General features: G+C 46.3%; 1 protein-coding gene across 1 annotated transcript; it reads left to right on the forward strand.

Annotated features, from left to right (window-relative positions):
- Positions 1-2,056: 2,056 nt before the first annotated feature.
- Positions 2,057-6,149, forward strand: LOC123771349 (mediator of RNA polymerase II transcription subunit 15-like). The gene is made up of 2 exons (XM_045763854.2): positions 2,057-2,104; positions 5,091-6,149. Exons 1-2 carry the CDS (start codon positions 2,057-2,059, stop codon positions 6,147-6,149), a joined length of 1,107 nt encoding a protein of 368 aa, XP_045619810.2.
- Positions 6,150-16,178: the final 10,029 nt, after the last annotated feature.

Here is a 16,178-nt window from a genome sequence, read left to right on the forward strand (position 1 = left end):
AACCCCATCAACCAGGTATATGTGGGCCTGCGGGCCGCTCCAAGCAACAGCCTGGTGGACCAAACTCTCACAAGTGAAGCCTGGCCTCGGGCCGGGCTTGGGCAGTAGAACAACTCCCAGAACCCCATCAACCAGGTATATGTGGGCCTGCGGGCCGCTCCAAGCAACAGCCTGGTGGACCAAACTCTCACAAGTCAAGCCTGGCCTCGGGCCGGGCTTGGGGAGTAGAACAACTCCCAGAACCCCATCAACCAGGTATATGTGGGCCTGCGGGCCGCTCCAAGCAACAGCCTGGTGGACCAAGCTCTCACAAGTCAAGCCTGGCCTCGGGCCGGGCTTGGGCAGTAGAACAACTCCCAGAACCCCATCAAGCAGGTATATGTGGGCCTGCGGGCCGCTCCAAGCAACAGCCTGGTGGACCAAGCTCTCACAAGTCAAGCCTGGCCTCGGGCCGGGCTTGGGCAGTAGAAGAACTCCCAGAACCCCATCAAGCAGGTATATGTGGGCCTGCGGGCCGCTCCAAGCAACAGCCTGGTGGACCAAGCTCTCACAAGTCAAGCCTGGCCTCGGGCCGGGCTTGGGCAGTAGAACAACTCCCAGAACCCCATCAAGCAGGTATATGTGGGCCTGCGGGCCGCTCCAAGCAACAGCCTGGTGGACCAAACTCTCACAAGTCAAGCCTGGCCTCGGGCCGGGCTTGGGCAGTAGAAGAACTCCCAGAACCCCATCAAGCAGGTATCAACCAGGCATCATGTCTGGTTTGCAGTGTTGTTAGCCCTATGGCCCTCAACCTTTCCTGGTATGAAAGTTGACTTAGTTCTGGAATTATATTGTTGCCCGGTGTTGAGCTTTTCCCAATGAAGCAACGTTTTTCTGAAGACGAGGTCTCCATGCCTGAATGCAATAATCCAGGTGGGGACACAGCAGAGATTTATACAATTCAATAACTATCTTCCTTTCCTTAAAGCCAAAAGTACGCTTGATTATTCATAAGGTTTGGTTAGCTTTTTTTTTTTACTGCCGCTCCTATTAAAGAGTATGGGATGATTGTGCAGCCAATTATCAACATGCTCTCCCGAGATGATAGATGGTCACAGTGAGAAACACTATCTTAAGATATTCAGTAAATCTTAGGTCCCTTTCACAAATCTGAAGGTATGTGCTTATATCTTCTGTATTCCATGCAGCAATGCCCACACAGAACGAGGCTTTTTAATAATGACCTCAGACTGGAGAAACGAGAGAAACCTGCTGCAAGTGGACTAGCTCAAAGCAGAACTCCAAATCTATAACAACTTGTCAGAAGTGTCCAGTCTTGTACAGTACCAATATTCCTGGCCAACAGGAAACTCTTGGAGATGACAAGTAAAAGACAGGAATATTGTACAAGATAAAGACATCCATGTTAAGTAGGTTATCTTGAGGTTATCTTGAGATGATTTCGGGGTTTTTTTTAGTGTCCCCGCGGCCCGGTCCTCGACCAGGCCTCCACCCCCAGGAAGCAGCCCGTGACAGCTGACTAACACCCAGGTACCTATTTTACTGCTAGGTAACAGGGGCATAGGGTGAAAGAAACTCTGCCCATTGTTTCTCGCCGGCGCCTGGGATCAAACCCAGGACCACAGGATCACAAGTCCAGCGTGCTGTCCGCTCGGCCGACCGGCTCCCCGACAGGCCGACAGGCTACTTCATTTAATTTGTACAGTTAATTTGGTTAGCATATGCTGTTCCTACAAAAGTAAAACTGAGTATTCATTTCATCCAATTCTTTATTTTTGCTGAATGAATCCATGTACAGTGGCACCTCGACATACGATTGCCCCTACTTACGATAATTTCGAGTTACGATATAAATTTCATCGAAAAATGTGACTCGACATCCGATATCTGTTGGTACACGTTCGGGTCGAATGAGCGCATGGTTCCCGTTCACGCGGCCGACCTGCCTCAGTTTACTACAGCTGCCCGCTTAGTGACGATCGCGCTTATAAGAAATTTCGCGTTTGTGGTGATTTTTTGCATTTGGAACATTAAAGTAATTATTATATATTACGCCATGAGTCCCAGGAAAGTCATTGATAAGGATAAACATATGAAAACCCATGTAAGGATGACCATAGAGCAGAGACAAGTGTACAGAATGTCTCTTCCTCAACAATTAAGAAAATGTGTGCAGCATGGGAAAAATTAAAAACTTTTGCTGAAACGACTCACCCAAATCAAGCTGCAGTATGTCGTTAACCTATTCAATGACACTGTGATGCATCATTACCGACTAACGTTAAAAAGAAGGGAAAAACAAATGTCTCTTGACAATGCAGGCGATGAGTCACAATAACGTGGCTGAAGTATGTTGACCAGACCACACACTAGAAATTGAAGGGACGACGACGTTTCGGTCCGTCCTGGACCATTCTCAAGTCGATTGTGTCAAGTCGAAATCTTGACAAATTTGTAGTGAGACAAACAAGCACTGAACCACAACCAGGTCCTAGTGGTATTCAGGCAAAACGTAGGAGAGAGAGTACCCCAGAGAAAACATCACTGCCTGATGTGATAATGGAAGGGGACTCATCTTCCAAACAGTAACAACTCTCCTCCTCCCCCCCCCCCTCATCACCATCTTCCATACGCCATCAAGAGCCCTCCATAAAGGTAAGAGAAACTTTGGTACTGTATTGTAGTTAGAAAAAAACATTGTATTCAGTATAAAATGTATTTGTATGTTAATATTTTGGAGGGTGGGGAACGGATTAATTCAAATCCCTTTACTGTATTTCTTATGGGAAAAATCGCTTCGACTTACGATCCGTCTCTGGGAACGGATTACCATCGTAAATCGAGGCCCCATTGTATGTAATATATATACAGTAGGTTTTAAAAATTCTTTTCAGAAAAATAATAAAGTAGCATTTATCAAATTACTGTATAGTGATATTTGACAAATAAATTCTGCTAAGCATATTTTCTACAGCTTTTTATATACTTCAAATCATACAACATATTTGATTTAGGGTAAATCTTCAGGCCTAAGACTTAAAAACCTTAAAAACCTTAAAAACACAATACAGTAGCCATCACAACTGCAAGAAAAATGACAGGTTTTTGACAGATTCTCAACAAGAATCTTTCAACAAAGAGATGCTTTACCAATGATGATACTCTTCAAGATGCTAGTGCTCTCTAGAGTGGAGTACTGCTGCACAATGACAGCCCCTTTCAAAGCTGGAGAAGTTGTTGACCTGGAGATCGTGCAGAGATCCTTTACTGCTAGAATCCACTCAATAAAACATCTAAACTATTGGGACAGACTAAAGTGCCTAAATCTGTATTTCTTGAGCACAGGCGAGAGTGATATATAATAATTTACACATGGAAAATAGTAGAGGGGCTGGTCCCAAACCTGCACACAGAAATAACATCACATGAGACCAGAAGGCATGGCAGGATTAATTAACTGTTAAATTGGTATAAAAAATGCTTAGGCTAACTCATACTAACCCTTGCACAGAAACCCTCCAGAATTTCTCTATTGAAGGTCAGCATTGTTCCAAATGGATAACTAAAACTGGAACTGAACTCAGAAATGTATCTGATTTATAATTTGTACCAAGAGTCAACAACGGTACTTTCCCGCACCGTGGGAGATTACTCCCTTTCCAATTTTAATCTCTACCTTTCCACCCAAGGAGCAAATTAGAGATCAGGCCAAGCTTCGTCTTGAAGCAAAGCTCAACACCTTAAGGCTTTATCTTGCATTAGGCCTACCATCACTGGAGGGCTGTTAAGGCTTTATCTTGCATTAGGCCTACGATCACTGGAGGGCTGTTAAGGCTTTATCTTGCATTAGGCCTACCATCACTGGAGGGCTGTTAAGGCCCTCCTCCTGTTTAGATAGTAGTTATAATAGCTATGTGCACCATAGTACATATATTGACATAATAGACAATTAGAAAGTAGAATTCTGTACTATTGAATTTTGACAAACAGAACAAGGTTTTGTATTTACGTTGTAAATGAAACACAACCTAACGATCGTAGGCTTAATACACGCTATTCGAGGCCTAATATAGTACATATATATACTATACTAGGCCTAAAAATATTAAAGTTTGGTTTTCAGCTTTTTTCCGGATTATATAAACTGAAGACAATTATTTTTTTACTATTTAATTGTCCATTACGTCAATTTATATACGATGGATCACTTGGTCACAAAATGTACTATATAGCAACCAGCAACCAGCAGGCCTGGTCGACGACCGGGCCGCGGGGACACTAAGCCCCGGAAGCACCTCAAGGTAACCTCAAGGTATAAACAGGCGGAAGGGTGGAATATTACCTTATACTACTGTACACAAGCTGACTATTATATTTTCAGACCTACCTTGAGGTTACCTTGAGGTGCTTCCGGGGCTTAGCGTCCCCGCGGCCCGGTCGTCGACCAGGCCTCCTGGTTGCCGGACGGACTAACCTAAGGGCAATATATCGTTAATAATCTGACCCTTGACCTCGAGGGAAGATATTCACCTGACTACAAAAGGAAGCGACTCAATCACTATTCAACGTAAATAGTGAACTTGATAATGACCTCCGACGACTGACGACTCGATCGGAAACTTTTAATTGGCGCGCGTGTTAGCCTCGGGCCGGGCAAGGGTGCTTCACACTGTTTGGGGGAGAGAGATAAACAGGGCTATTCCTGTCACTTTTCCCACTACTCTGTGTTCAAGAGTTGCATTATTCTGAACAATTCAGTGCTATATATACGACATTGGACGGGAACGATTTTATATGTTGGATTGTGTAATTAGGGATTCGCGAATTATTAGAGTGCTGTCGGTTGACGATTAGGACGCGATCTGCGAATGAATCTACAAACATTTATGAATAATGTCTTTGAATTGGAATGATTATCTTCCACTCGCTAATGATTACCCTGCGACCCGAGAATGACTCAACCAACACCCAAGAATAACGAAGCTGCGAACACTGCACCAGTTTAGGAAGAATGAAAATGTACAATTATTCCAACTCGAAACAAAAATATTAAATAAAATATCTAATATGCAGTTTTTTGCCAACAACAGTTCCCACTTGCAACTACCAAACAACAGTTGCCACTTGCAACTACCAAACAACAGTTGCCACTTGCAACTACCAAACAACAGTTGCCACTTGCAACTACCAAACAACAGTTCCCACTTGCAACAACTAAACAACAGTTCCCACTTGCAACTACCAAACAACAGTTCCCACTTGCAACTACCAAACAACAGTTCCCACTTGCAACTACCAAACAACAGTTCCCACTTGCAACTACCAAACAACAGTTCCCACTTGCAACTACCAAACAACAGTTCCCACTTGCAACTACCAAACAACAGTTGCCACTTGCAACTACCAAACAACAGTTCCCACTTGCAACTACCAAACAACAGTTGCCACTTGCAACTACCAAACAACAGTTCCCACTTGCAACTACCAAACAACAGTTGCCACTTGCAACTACCAAACAACAGTTGCCACTTGCAACTACCAAACAACAGTTGCCACTTGCAACTACCAAACAACAGTTCCCACTTGCAACAACCAAACAACAGTTCCCACTTGCAACTACCAAACAACAGTTCCCACTTGCAACTACCAAACAACAGTTCCCACTTGCAACTACCAAACAACAGTTCCCACTTGCAACTACCAAACAACAGTTCCCACTTGCAACAACCAAACAACAGTTCCCACTTGCAACTACCAAACAACAGTTCCCACTTGCAACTACCAAACAACAGTTCCCACTTGCAACAACCAAACAACAGTTCCCACTTGCAACTACCAAACAACAGTTCCCACTTGCAACAACCAAACAACAGTTCCCACTTGCAACTACCAAACAACAGTTCCCACTTGCAACTACCAAACAACAGTTCCCACTTGCAACAACCAAACAACAGTTCCCACTTGCAACTACCAAACAACAGTTCCCACTTGCAACTACCAAACAACAGTTCCCACTTGCAACTACCAAACAACAGTTCCCACTTGCAACAACCAAACAACAGTTCCCACTTGCAACTACCAAACAACAGTTCCCACTTGCAACAAACATTAAATGTAAACATTTTGTTCTTGTTTTGGTTCAAAATTAGAGTGTAACAACAGTGCTGAACTGATTTGTTTATTTAGTATACTTGTGTGTAGGGAGTTTGTTTGTCATCAGAGGCGGGATGAGTGTTTTCTTGTGAAGAGTCTTGTATAGGAGCGTTCCATAGCTCATGTTTAGTTTACGGTGCTAGAGACCACACACACGGTGTTAGAGACCACACACATGGTGTTAGAGACCACACACATGGTGCTAGAGACCACACACACGGTGCTAGCGACCACACACACACGGTGTTAGAGACCACACACACGGTGTTACAGACCACACACATGGTGCTAGAGACCACACACTTGGTGCTAGAGACCACACACACACACGGTGCTAGAGCCCACACACACGGTGCTAGAGACCACACACACACACGGTGCTAGAGACCACACACATGGTGCTAGAGACCACACACACTGTGCTAGAGACCACACACATGGTGCTAGAGACCACACACTTGGTGCTAGAGACCACACACATGGTGCTAGAGACCACACACTTGGTGCTAGAGACCACACATGGTGTTAGAGACCACACATGGTGTTAGAGACCACACACACGGTGCTAGAGACCACACACACGGTGCTAGAGACCACACACATGGTGCTAGAGACCACACACATGGTGCTAGAGACCACACACACGGTGATAGAGACCACACACACGGTGCTAGAGACCACACACATGGTACTAGAGACCACACATGGTGTTAGAGACCACACACACGGTGCTAGAGACCACACACACGGTGCTAGAGACCACACACATGGTGCTAGAGACCACACACACGGTGCTAGAGACCACACACATGGTGCTAGAGACCACACACCTGGTGCTAGAGACCACACACACACGGTGTTAGAGACCACACACACGGTACTATAGACCACACACATGGTACTAGAGACCACACACACGGTGCTAGAGACCACACACACGGTGCTAGAGACCACACACACGGTGCTAGAGACCACACACACGGTGCTAGAGACCACACATTTGGTGCTAGAGACCACACACCTGGTGCTAGAGACCACACACACACGGTGTTAGAGACCACACACACGGTACTATAGACCACACACACGGTACTAGAGACACACACACGGTACTATAGACCACACACATGGTACTAGAGACCACACACACGGTGCTAGAGACCACACACACGGTACTAGAGACCACACACACGGTACTATAGACCACACACACGGTGCTAGAGACCACACACACGGTACTATAGACCACACTCACGGTACTATAGACCACACACACGGTACTAGAGACCATACACACGGTGCTAGACACCACACACACGGTGCTAGAGACCACACACACATGGTGCTAGAGACCACACACACGGTGCTAGAGACCACACACATGGTGCTAGAGACCACACACTTGGTGCTAGAGACCACACACACGGTACTAGAGACCACACACACGGTACTATAGACCACACACACGGTACTAGAGACCACACACACATGGTGCTAGAGACCACACACACGTTGCTAGAGACCACACACATGGTGCTAGAGACCACACACACTTGGTGCTATACACCACACACACGGTGCTAGAGACCACACACTTGGTGCTAGAGACCACACACACGGTGCTAGAGACCACACACATGGTGCTAGAGACCACACACATGGTGCTAGAGACCACACACACGGTGCTAGAGACCACACACATGGTGCTAGAGACCACACACATGGTGCTAGAGACCACACACATGGTGCTAGAGACCACACACATGGTGCTAGAGACCACACACACGGTGCTAGAGACCACACACATGGTGCTAGAGACCACACACATGGTGCTAGAGACCACACACACGGTGCTTGGTACCACACACACTGTTGGATATTTCCAACACCGAATACAACACTGTTGTATTCTCATTACTTATTACTAACTATACTAATTATTGTAGTAAGTAAAATTAACAACACGTAGAATTCTCATGTACTAATAATTTCATCTGTGCAGTAGGCTAGAATTCTCACGTCACCTGACGCCAGTATTGCGTCAGATTTCCTTACAATAAACACATTATATCCAATGTATGTGAGAATTAAATTCGATTCTCTATAACTAAGGCATTCTGTATGATAACTAATTGCAGATGAATTGACCTCCAACTAAAAGCCGAATAGAGCGTTGGAGTCATAGTGATTATCTCGTAATAAAAGTTAACGTCACCAGTGAATGCCATGGGGAGACATTAATTCCTCTCCCTTATATATTTACTATTTTTAAATTGGTAAATAATAATAATTTCCTCCTCTAAATAATAAACCCGTCCAGTCTTCAACGTTTCAAGCGTAAATGCGAGAAATATTAATGTTCGTGACATAATTTGTTTTTTGAACGCGGTAAGCGGCGTGGGTTGAGGAGGACCAACTCAGTACACGTGGAGAGCCCCTCTGAGGCAGACCTGCGCATACCGTACTCACAAGGAGACGCCATTGCCCAGCCACTAGGGCAGACGTTATCCATCCTCAGATGAAAGTCGCCACTGTGAGGCGTGAATAACCTTGCAGATAATATCTTCAGCTGGTGCTGGTGTTAGATAAGGAACCTTTTAACCTGGTTCTTGACGACACGTGACCAGCCAGTGAAGCGCGCCACTATCCAGGATAGGCTTAGCCGGAGCCTGGGGACGCGAATTACGGCAATCTTAAAACTTATACAGTGCCCTTTCAGCTAAGTATATTCCCTTTATGTGATGCATCTGGTAAAGAGTTTAGTAGTAGCTGGGTGATTGACCGTTATGACGCATGATAACATCTAATAACAGGTGATTAATTTTTGTCACCTGTAACTCTCAATTTCTTGAATGTAGAGATTCAGTAGTTAAATTAGTTGCTACTGTAAATATTTGTCTTGCAGCACGTGAGAAGAATTCTCCCTGCCGACTTCTCCCATATTAATCCGTCCCTTTCGTCAGCCAACCGAGTCCAGAGAGTTAGAGGAAACTCCATGGCTTGTCTAAAGGAATCATCATTAAGCTAAGATTTTTATATTCTTTCATGATTCTATTGCAATTTCTTATGTGCAGAATTCCTCAGGATTAATATGTGTTTACTGTAACTCTCATTACTATACTTATAATCTATGTTCCCATTTATGGTAATGATATCAGTTTCAATATAATTTTATAGGATTAGATTATTATTAATTGAATTAGTGAACGAACCACACTAATTCCTGGACGTACTTACCTCCAGTAATATCCCCCCAATGTAGGTGTTTGAGGGTTTGATTCATTTAATTATACAGCCCATTAATCATTTCTATGATCATATTCTCTAGTATTTTATCCATAGTTACTGGTTCATCTAGGAATTATCCAATGATCAGAAATTCTCAGTTTCCCTCTTTACTATAAAAGCGGGTGGTCCTTCGTAATTTAATTTACTACATTAATATTTAAATAATCACATTCAAGCCCCAAATATCCCACACACACCGTGCTAGGGACCACACACTTGGTGCTAGAGACCACACACACGGTGCTAGGGACCACACACTTGGTGCTAGAGACCACACACACGGTGCTAGAGACCACACACACGGTGCTAGGGACCACACACTTGGTGCTAAAGACCACACACACGGTGCTAGAGACCACACACACGGTGCTAGAGACCACACACTTGGTGCTAGAGACCACACACACGGTGCTAGAGACCACACACACGGTGCTAGAGACCACACACTTGGTGCTAGAGACCACACACACGGTGCTAGAGACCACACACATGGTGCTAGAGACCACACACATGGTGCTAGAGACCACACACATGGTGTTAGAGACCACACACACGGTGCTAGAGACCACACACACGGTGCTAGAGACCACACACACGGTGCTAGAGACCACACACATGGTGCTAGAGACCACACACACACACGGTGCTAGAGACCACACACACACGGTGCTATAGACCACACACACACACGGTGCTAGAGACCACACACACACACGGTGCTAGAGACCACACACACGGTGCTAGACACCACACACACGGTGCTAGAGATCACACACACGGTGCTAGACACCACACACACGGTGCTAGAGACCACACACACGGTGCTAGAGACCAAACACACACACGGTGCTAGAGACCACACACACACACGGTACTAGAGACCACACTCACGGTGCTAGAGACCACACACATGGTGCTAGAGACCACACACACGGTGTTAGAGACCACACACACAGTGCTAGAGACCACACACACGGTGCTATACACCACACACATGGTGCTAGAGACCACACACACGGTGCTAGAGACCACACACACGGTGCTAGAGACCACACACATGGTGCTAGAGACCACACACGGTGCTAGTGACCACACACATGGTGCTGGAGACCACACACATGGTGCTAGAGACCACACACATGGTGTTAGTGTAACACGGGTAGGGGTTCCTCTACCTATCTTCCCTTCTTCTTTTCCCCCTCTACCCGTATTCTTACTTTTTATTCTCTACAAGGGACTCCAAAACTTTTACCAAAGCCAACTCCACGCCACGTGGTCCTAAGACGATTGACCGACTTAGGATTCTACAACCAGTATGACGTGACCTAGGCTTTGAGCAAAACCCTAGAGTCACCTCCGCCGCACTACCAGACCAGTAACACTGAGCAATGATCGAGGTCTGGATCGATCATGCTAATTAATCAACCTTGGGGCTTGATCCCCACTATAACCGATGACCTTGAGTGTGGAATAAATTACACGGTAAAGATGACTTCCGATTTGGTGTTAGAATCGGCGCCCAATTCAACTCTGCCTCGTGTGGACCACGTGACCATGACAAGTATACACATAACCAAATGGAAACAATAAAAATGCAAATTATTAACTAATTAATTTATTAAAAGAAAAACTAAAACAAAATCTAAATATGTTCACTCCCTGTCACTTTAACACTCCCTACTTGACCTGAATGGCAATGAGTGACTATCCCTATAACTAACCATAGCAACTATACCTCTATGTTTTACCAGCTAAAGATGTTGGGCTGGTCTTGGGGAGAGGTAAGATGGTTGACCTCTCCCAGTTGATCTGGAGTCCACACTGATCTATCCTCGTCTGGTCTACCCCAGACTAGAGCATTGTATTGTTCCGCATCGCTTACCCAGTTACTTAGCAAGGTTTAAGTTATAACAATTAACCTCTGTTTGTACTGAATTGATCCAGACTGGTTGAATTATTTTACTGAAATTAAATTACACAAGCATCTAACGGCAGAGCTGTTCCCGTTCCCCAAAATGGTTAATTGAACTTCGAGAAAATAGTAAACATGTCAACCCTGATGACCTATGACCGCCGGTCACTCCGCCTTACAACTTAGATCCGATTCGTGACGTCACTGATGGTGACTTAATTCAATAATTAGAATACTCTTGATATTGTAACCAGGAATATTATACAATACAATTTTAATACAAAATGAATAAAGGCTAATTTCTCTAAATTACTGAATACTATAGGATGGTTCATTATACAAAACTATGAACAAAGATGCCCGCCATTTGTGACTCAGACCTGCTAATCCCCAGGGGAATGTGTGTTGTTGAAGGTCAGGTCCCTACACGAAACTTCTGGAACCTTCTGGAATAATTCTTACAACAGCCTAGTTTGTTACATTAGAGACCACACACACGGTGCTAGAGACCACACACATAGTGTTAGAGACCACACACACGGTGTTAGAGACCACACACACGGTGCTAAAGACCACACACATGGTGCTAGAGACAACACACACGGTGCTAGAGACCACATACATGGTGCTAGAGACCACACACATGGTGTTAGAGACCACACACACGGTGCTAGAGACCACACACACGGTGCTAGAGACCACACACATGGTGCTAGAGACAACACACACGGTGCTAGAGACCACACACATGGTGCTAGAGACCACACACAAGGTGTTAGAGACCACACACACGGTGTTAGAGACCACACACACGGTGCTAGAGACCACACACATGGTGCTAGACCACACACACGCTGCTAGAGACCACACACATGGTGCTAGAGACCACACACATGGTGTTAGAGACCACACACACGGTGCTAGAGACCACACACACGGTGCTAGAGACCACACACACGCTGCTAGAGACCACACACATGGTGCTAGAGACCACACACATGGTGCTAGAGACCACACACACGGTGCTAGAGACCACATACATGGTGCTAGAGACCACACACACGGTGCTAGAGACCACACACACGGTGCTAGAGACCACACACACACACGGTGCTAGAGACCACACACACGGTGCTAGAGACCTCACACACGGTGCTAGAGACCACACACACGGTGCTAGAGACCACACACGGTGCTAGAGACCACACACACACACGGTGCTAGAGACCACACACACACACGGTGCTAGAGACCACATACACGGTGCTAGGGACCACATACACGGTGTTAGAGACCACACACGGTGTTAGAGACCACACACGGCGTTAGAGACCACACACACGGTGTTAGAGACCAAACTTATACGGTGTTAGAGACCACACAATAGTGTTAGAGACCACACATAGTGTTAGAGACCACACACATGGTGTTAGAGACCACACATGGTATTAGAGACCACACACATGGTGTTAGAGACCACACATGGTGTTAGAGACCACACACATGGTGTTAGAGACCACACACTCGGTGTTAGAGACCACACACATGGTGCTAGAGACCACATATGGTAGAGACCACACACATGGTGTTAGAGACCATACACATGGTGCTGGAGACCACACACATGGTGTTAGAGACCATACACATGGTGCTAGAGACCACACACATGGTGCTAGAGACCACACACATGGTGCTAGAGACCACACACATGGTGTTAGAGACCACACACACAATGCTAGAGACCACACACACGGTGCTAGAGACCACACACACGGTGCTAGAGACCACACACATGGTGCTAGAGACCACACACACACACGGTGCTAGAGACCACACACACACGGTGCTAGAGACCACACACACACACGGTGCTAGAGACCACACACACACACGGTGCTAGAGACCACACACACGGTGCTAGACACCACACACACGGTGCTAGAGACCACACACACGGTGCTAGACACCACACACACGGTGCTAGAGACCACACACACGGTGCTAGAGACCACACACACACGGTGCTAGAGACCACACACACACACGGTGCTAGAGACCACACACACACACGGTGCTAGAGACCACACACACGGTGCTAGAGACCACACACACGGTGCTAAAGACCACACATGGTGCTAGAGACCACACACACGGTGTTAGAGACCACACACACAGTGCTAGAGACCACACACACGGTGCTATACACCACACACACGGTGCTAGAGACCACACACACGGTGCTAGAGACCACACACACGGTGCTAGTGACCACACACATGGTGCTGGAGACCACATACATGGTGCTAGAGACCACACACATGGTGTTAGAGACCACACACACGGTGCTAGAGACCACACACACGGTGTTAGAGACCACACACACGGTGCTAGAGACCACACACATGGTGCTAGAGACCACACACACGGTGCTAGAGACCACACACATGGTGCTAGAGACCACACACATGGTGTTAGAGACCACACACACGGTGCTAGAGACCACACACACGGTGCTAGAGACCACACACACGGTGGTAGAGACCACACACATGGTGCTAGAGACCACACACATGGTGCTAGAGACCACACACACGGTGCTAGAGACCACATACACGGTGCTAGAGACCACACACACGGTGCTAGAGACCACACACACGGTGCTAGAGACCACACACACACACGGTGCTAGAGACCACACACACGGTGCTAGAGACCACACACACGGTGCTAGAGACCACACACACGGTGCTAGAGACCACACCCGGTGCTAGAGACCACACACACATGGTGCTAGAGACCACACACACACACGGTGCTAGAGACCACATACACGGTGCTAGGGACCACATACACGGTGTTAGAGACCACACACGGTGTTAGAGACCACACACGGCGTTAGAGACCAAACTTATATGGTGTTAGAGACCACACACATGGTGTTAGAGACCACACATAGTGTTAGAGACCACACACATGGTGTTAGAGACCACACATGGTGTTAGAGACCACACACATGGTGTTAGAGACCACACATGGTGTTAGAGACCACACACATGGTGTTAGAGACCACACACTCGGTGTTAGAGACCACACACATGGTGCTAGAGACCACATATGGTAGAGACCACACACATGGTGTTAGAGACCATACACATGGTGCTAGAGACCACACACATGGTGTTAGAGACCACACACATGGTGCTAGAGACCACACACACGGTGCTAGGGACCACACACATGGTGTTAGAGACCACACACATGGTGCTAGAAACCACACACACGGTGCTAGAGACCACACACATGGTGTTAGAGACCTCACACATGGTGCTAGAGACTACACACACGGTGCTAGAGACCACACACACGGTGCTAGAGACCACACACACGGTGTTAGAGACCACACACACGGTGCTAGAGACCACACACATGGTGCTAGAGACCACACACACGGTGCTAGAGACCACACACATACGGTGCTAGAGACCTCACACATGGTGCTAGAGACTACACACACGGTGCTAGAGACCACACACACGGTGCTAGAGACCACACACACGGTGTTAGAGACCACACACACGGTGCTAGAGACCACACACACGGTGCTAGAGACCACACACATGGTACTAGAGACCACACACATAGTGCTAGAGACCACACACACGGTGCTAGAGACCACACACACGGTATTATAGAGACCACTCACACATGATGCTAGAGACCACACACATAGTACTAGGGCTACCACACACACGGTGCTAGAGACCACACACACGGTGCTAGAGACCACACTCACGGTGCTAGAGACCACACACACGGTGCTAGAGATAAAGCACAGTTTCAGTTTCCAGCGACCAAACAATTATCAAGTAGTGCGTCAAAAAACACATCTCACACTAAAACATTAAAATGTTTAATAATATCCCAGAAAAATTACAAGCAAATATATACAAAATAATTAATAATGAGTATGTATTCCTGAGTGATTATTCTCTCCTTGTGTCGGAGGCTTGGGAGGTGTTGAGTAATGTAAGCCATCAGGTAGTGAGTGAGGGAGCTGTCCATCAAGGTGTGAGGGAGAGAGGTCTCCATCAAGCAGTGAGGGAGAGAGCTGTCCATCAAGGTGTGAGGGAGAGAGGTCTCCATCAAGCAGTGAGGGAGAGAGCTGTCCATCAAGGTGTGAGGGAGAGAGCTGTCCATCAAGGTGTGAGGGAGAGATGTGTCCATCACCACCACCTGGCCTCTATCCTGGCGCACACAACGCCTCTGAAAAATGTATATGTGAATTTTGGGGGTTAATAATTTTGATCCATATATTGTGGTGCAAACTCGAGGGTTTCATCAGCGGATCCCCTGGATCAATTTTGGTTCTGGTAATCTTGCTGATATATGGACGATCAATTTGCCTGGATATTTCTGTGATTAATGAACTTTAGAAATCCTTGTGAGGTGCGAAAGCACAGAGGATTTGTTGTCAGAATTTAGTGAATAATGGATATTTGTTGTCAGGAATTGTGGATAATAGAATTTTGATTTAGTGGTTTTAGTAATGGAGTTCAGACTTGAGCATTCTGCTTCCTATCATGAGCTTGGACTACAGCTATTATTATGATTAGAAACGGGGCTTATCATGCTGATGTTAGTGATGGTGAGATGAGGCGCTGGTCTCTTGGAGACTTTATCTTCCTTCCAAGTCCCTCAACACAGTTGTTAGTCCCTGTGTTTAGAGCTGTTCTGTGCCTCCAGACAGCCTTCTAATACAGCACGGGTTTATTCTTAATGTTTTTATGATTTATGCTGTATTTAGTGTTAACCTGGAGTAGAGAAC

The sequence above is a fragment of the Procambarus clarkii genome, chromosome 54 (genome assembly GCF_040958095.1).
Source record: "Procambarus clarkii isolate CNS0578487 chromosome 54, FALCON_Pclarkii_2.0, whole genome shotgun sequence".
Lineage (NCBI taxonomy): Eukaryota > Metazoa > Arthropoda > Malacostraca > Decapoda > Cambaridae > Procambarus > Procambarus clarkii.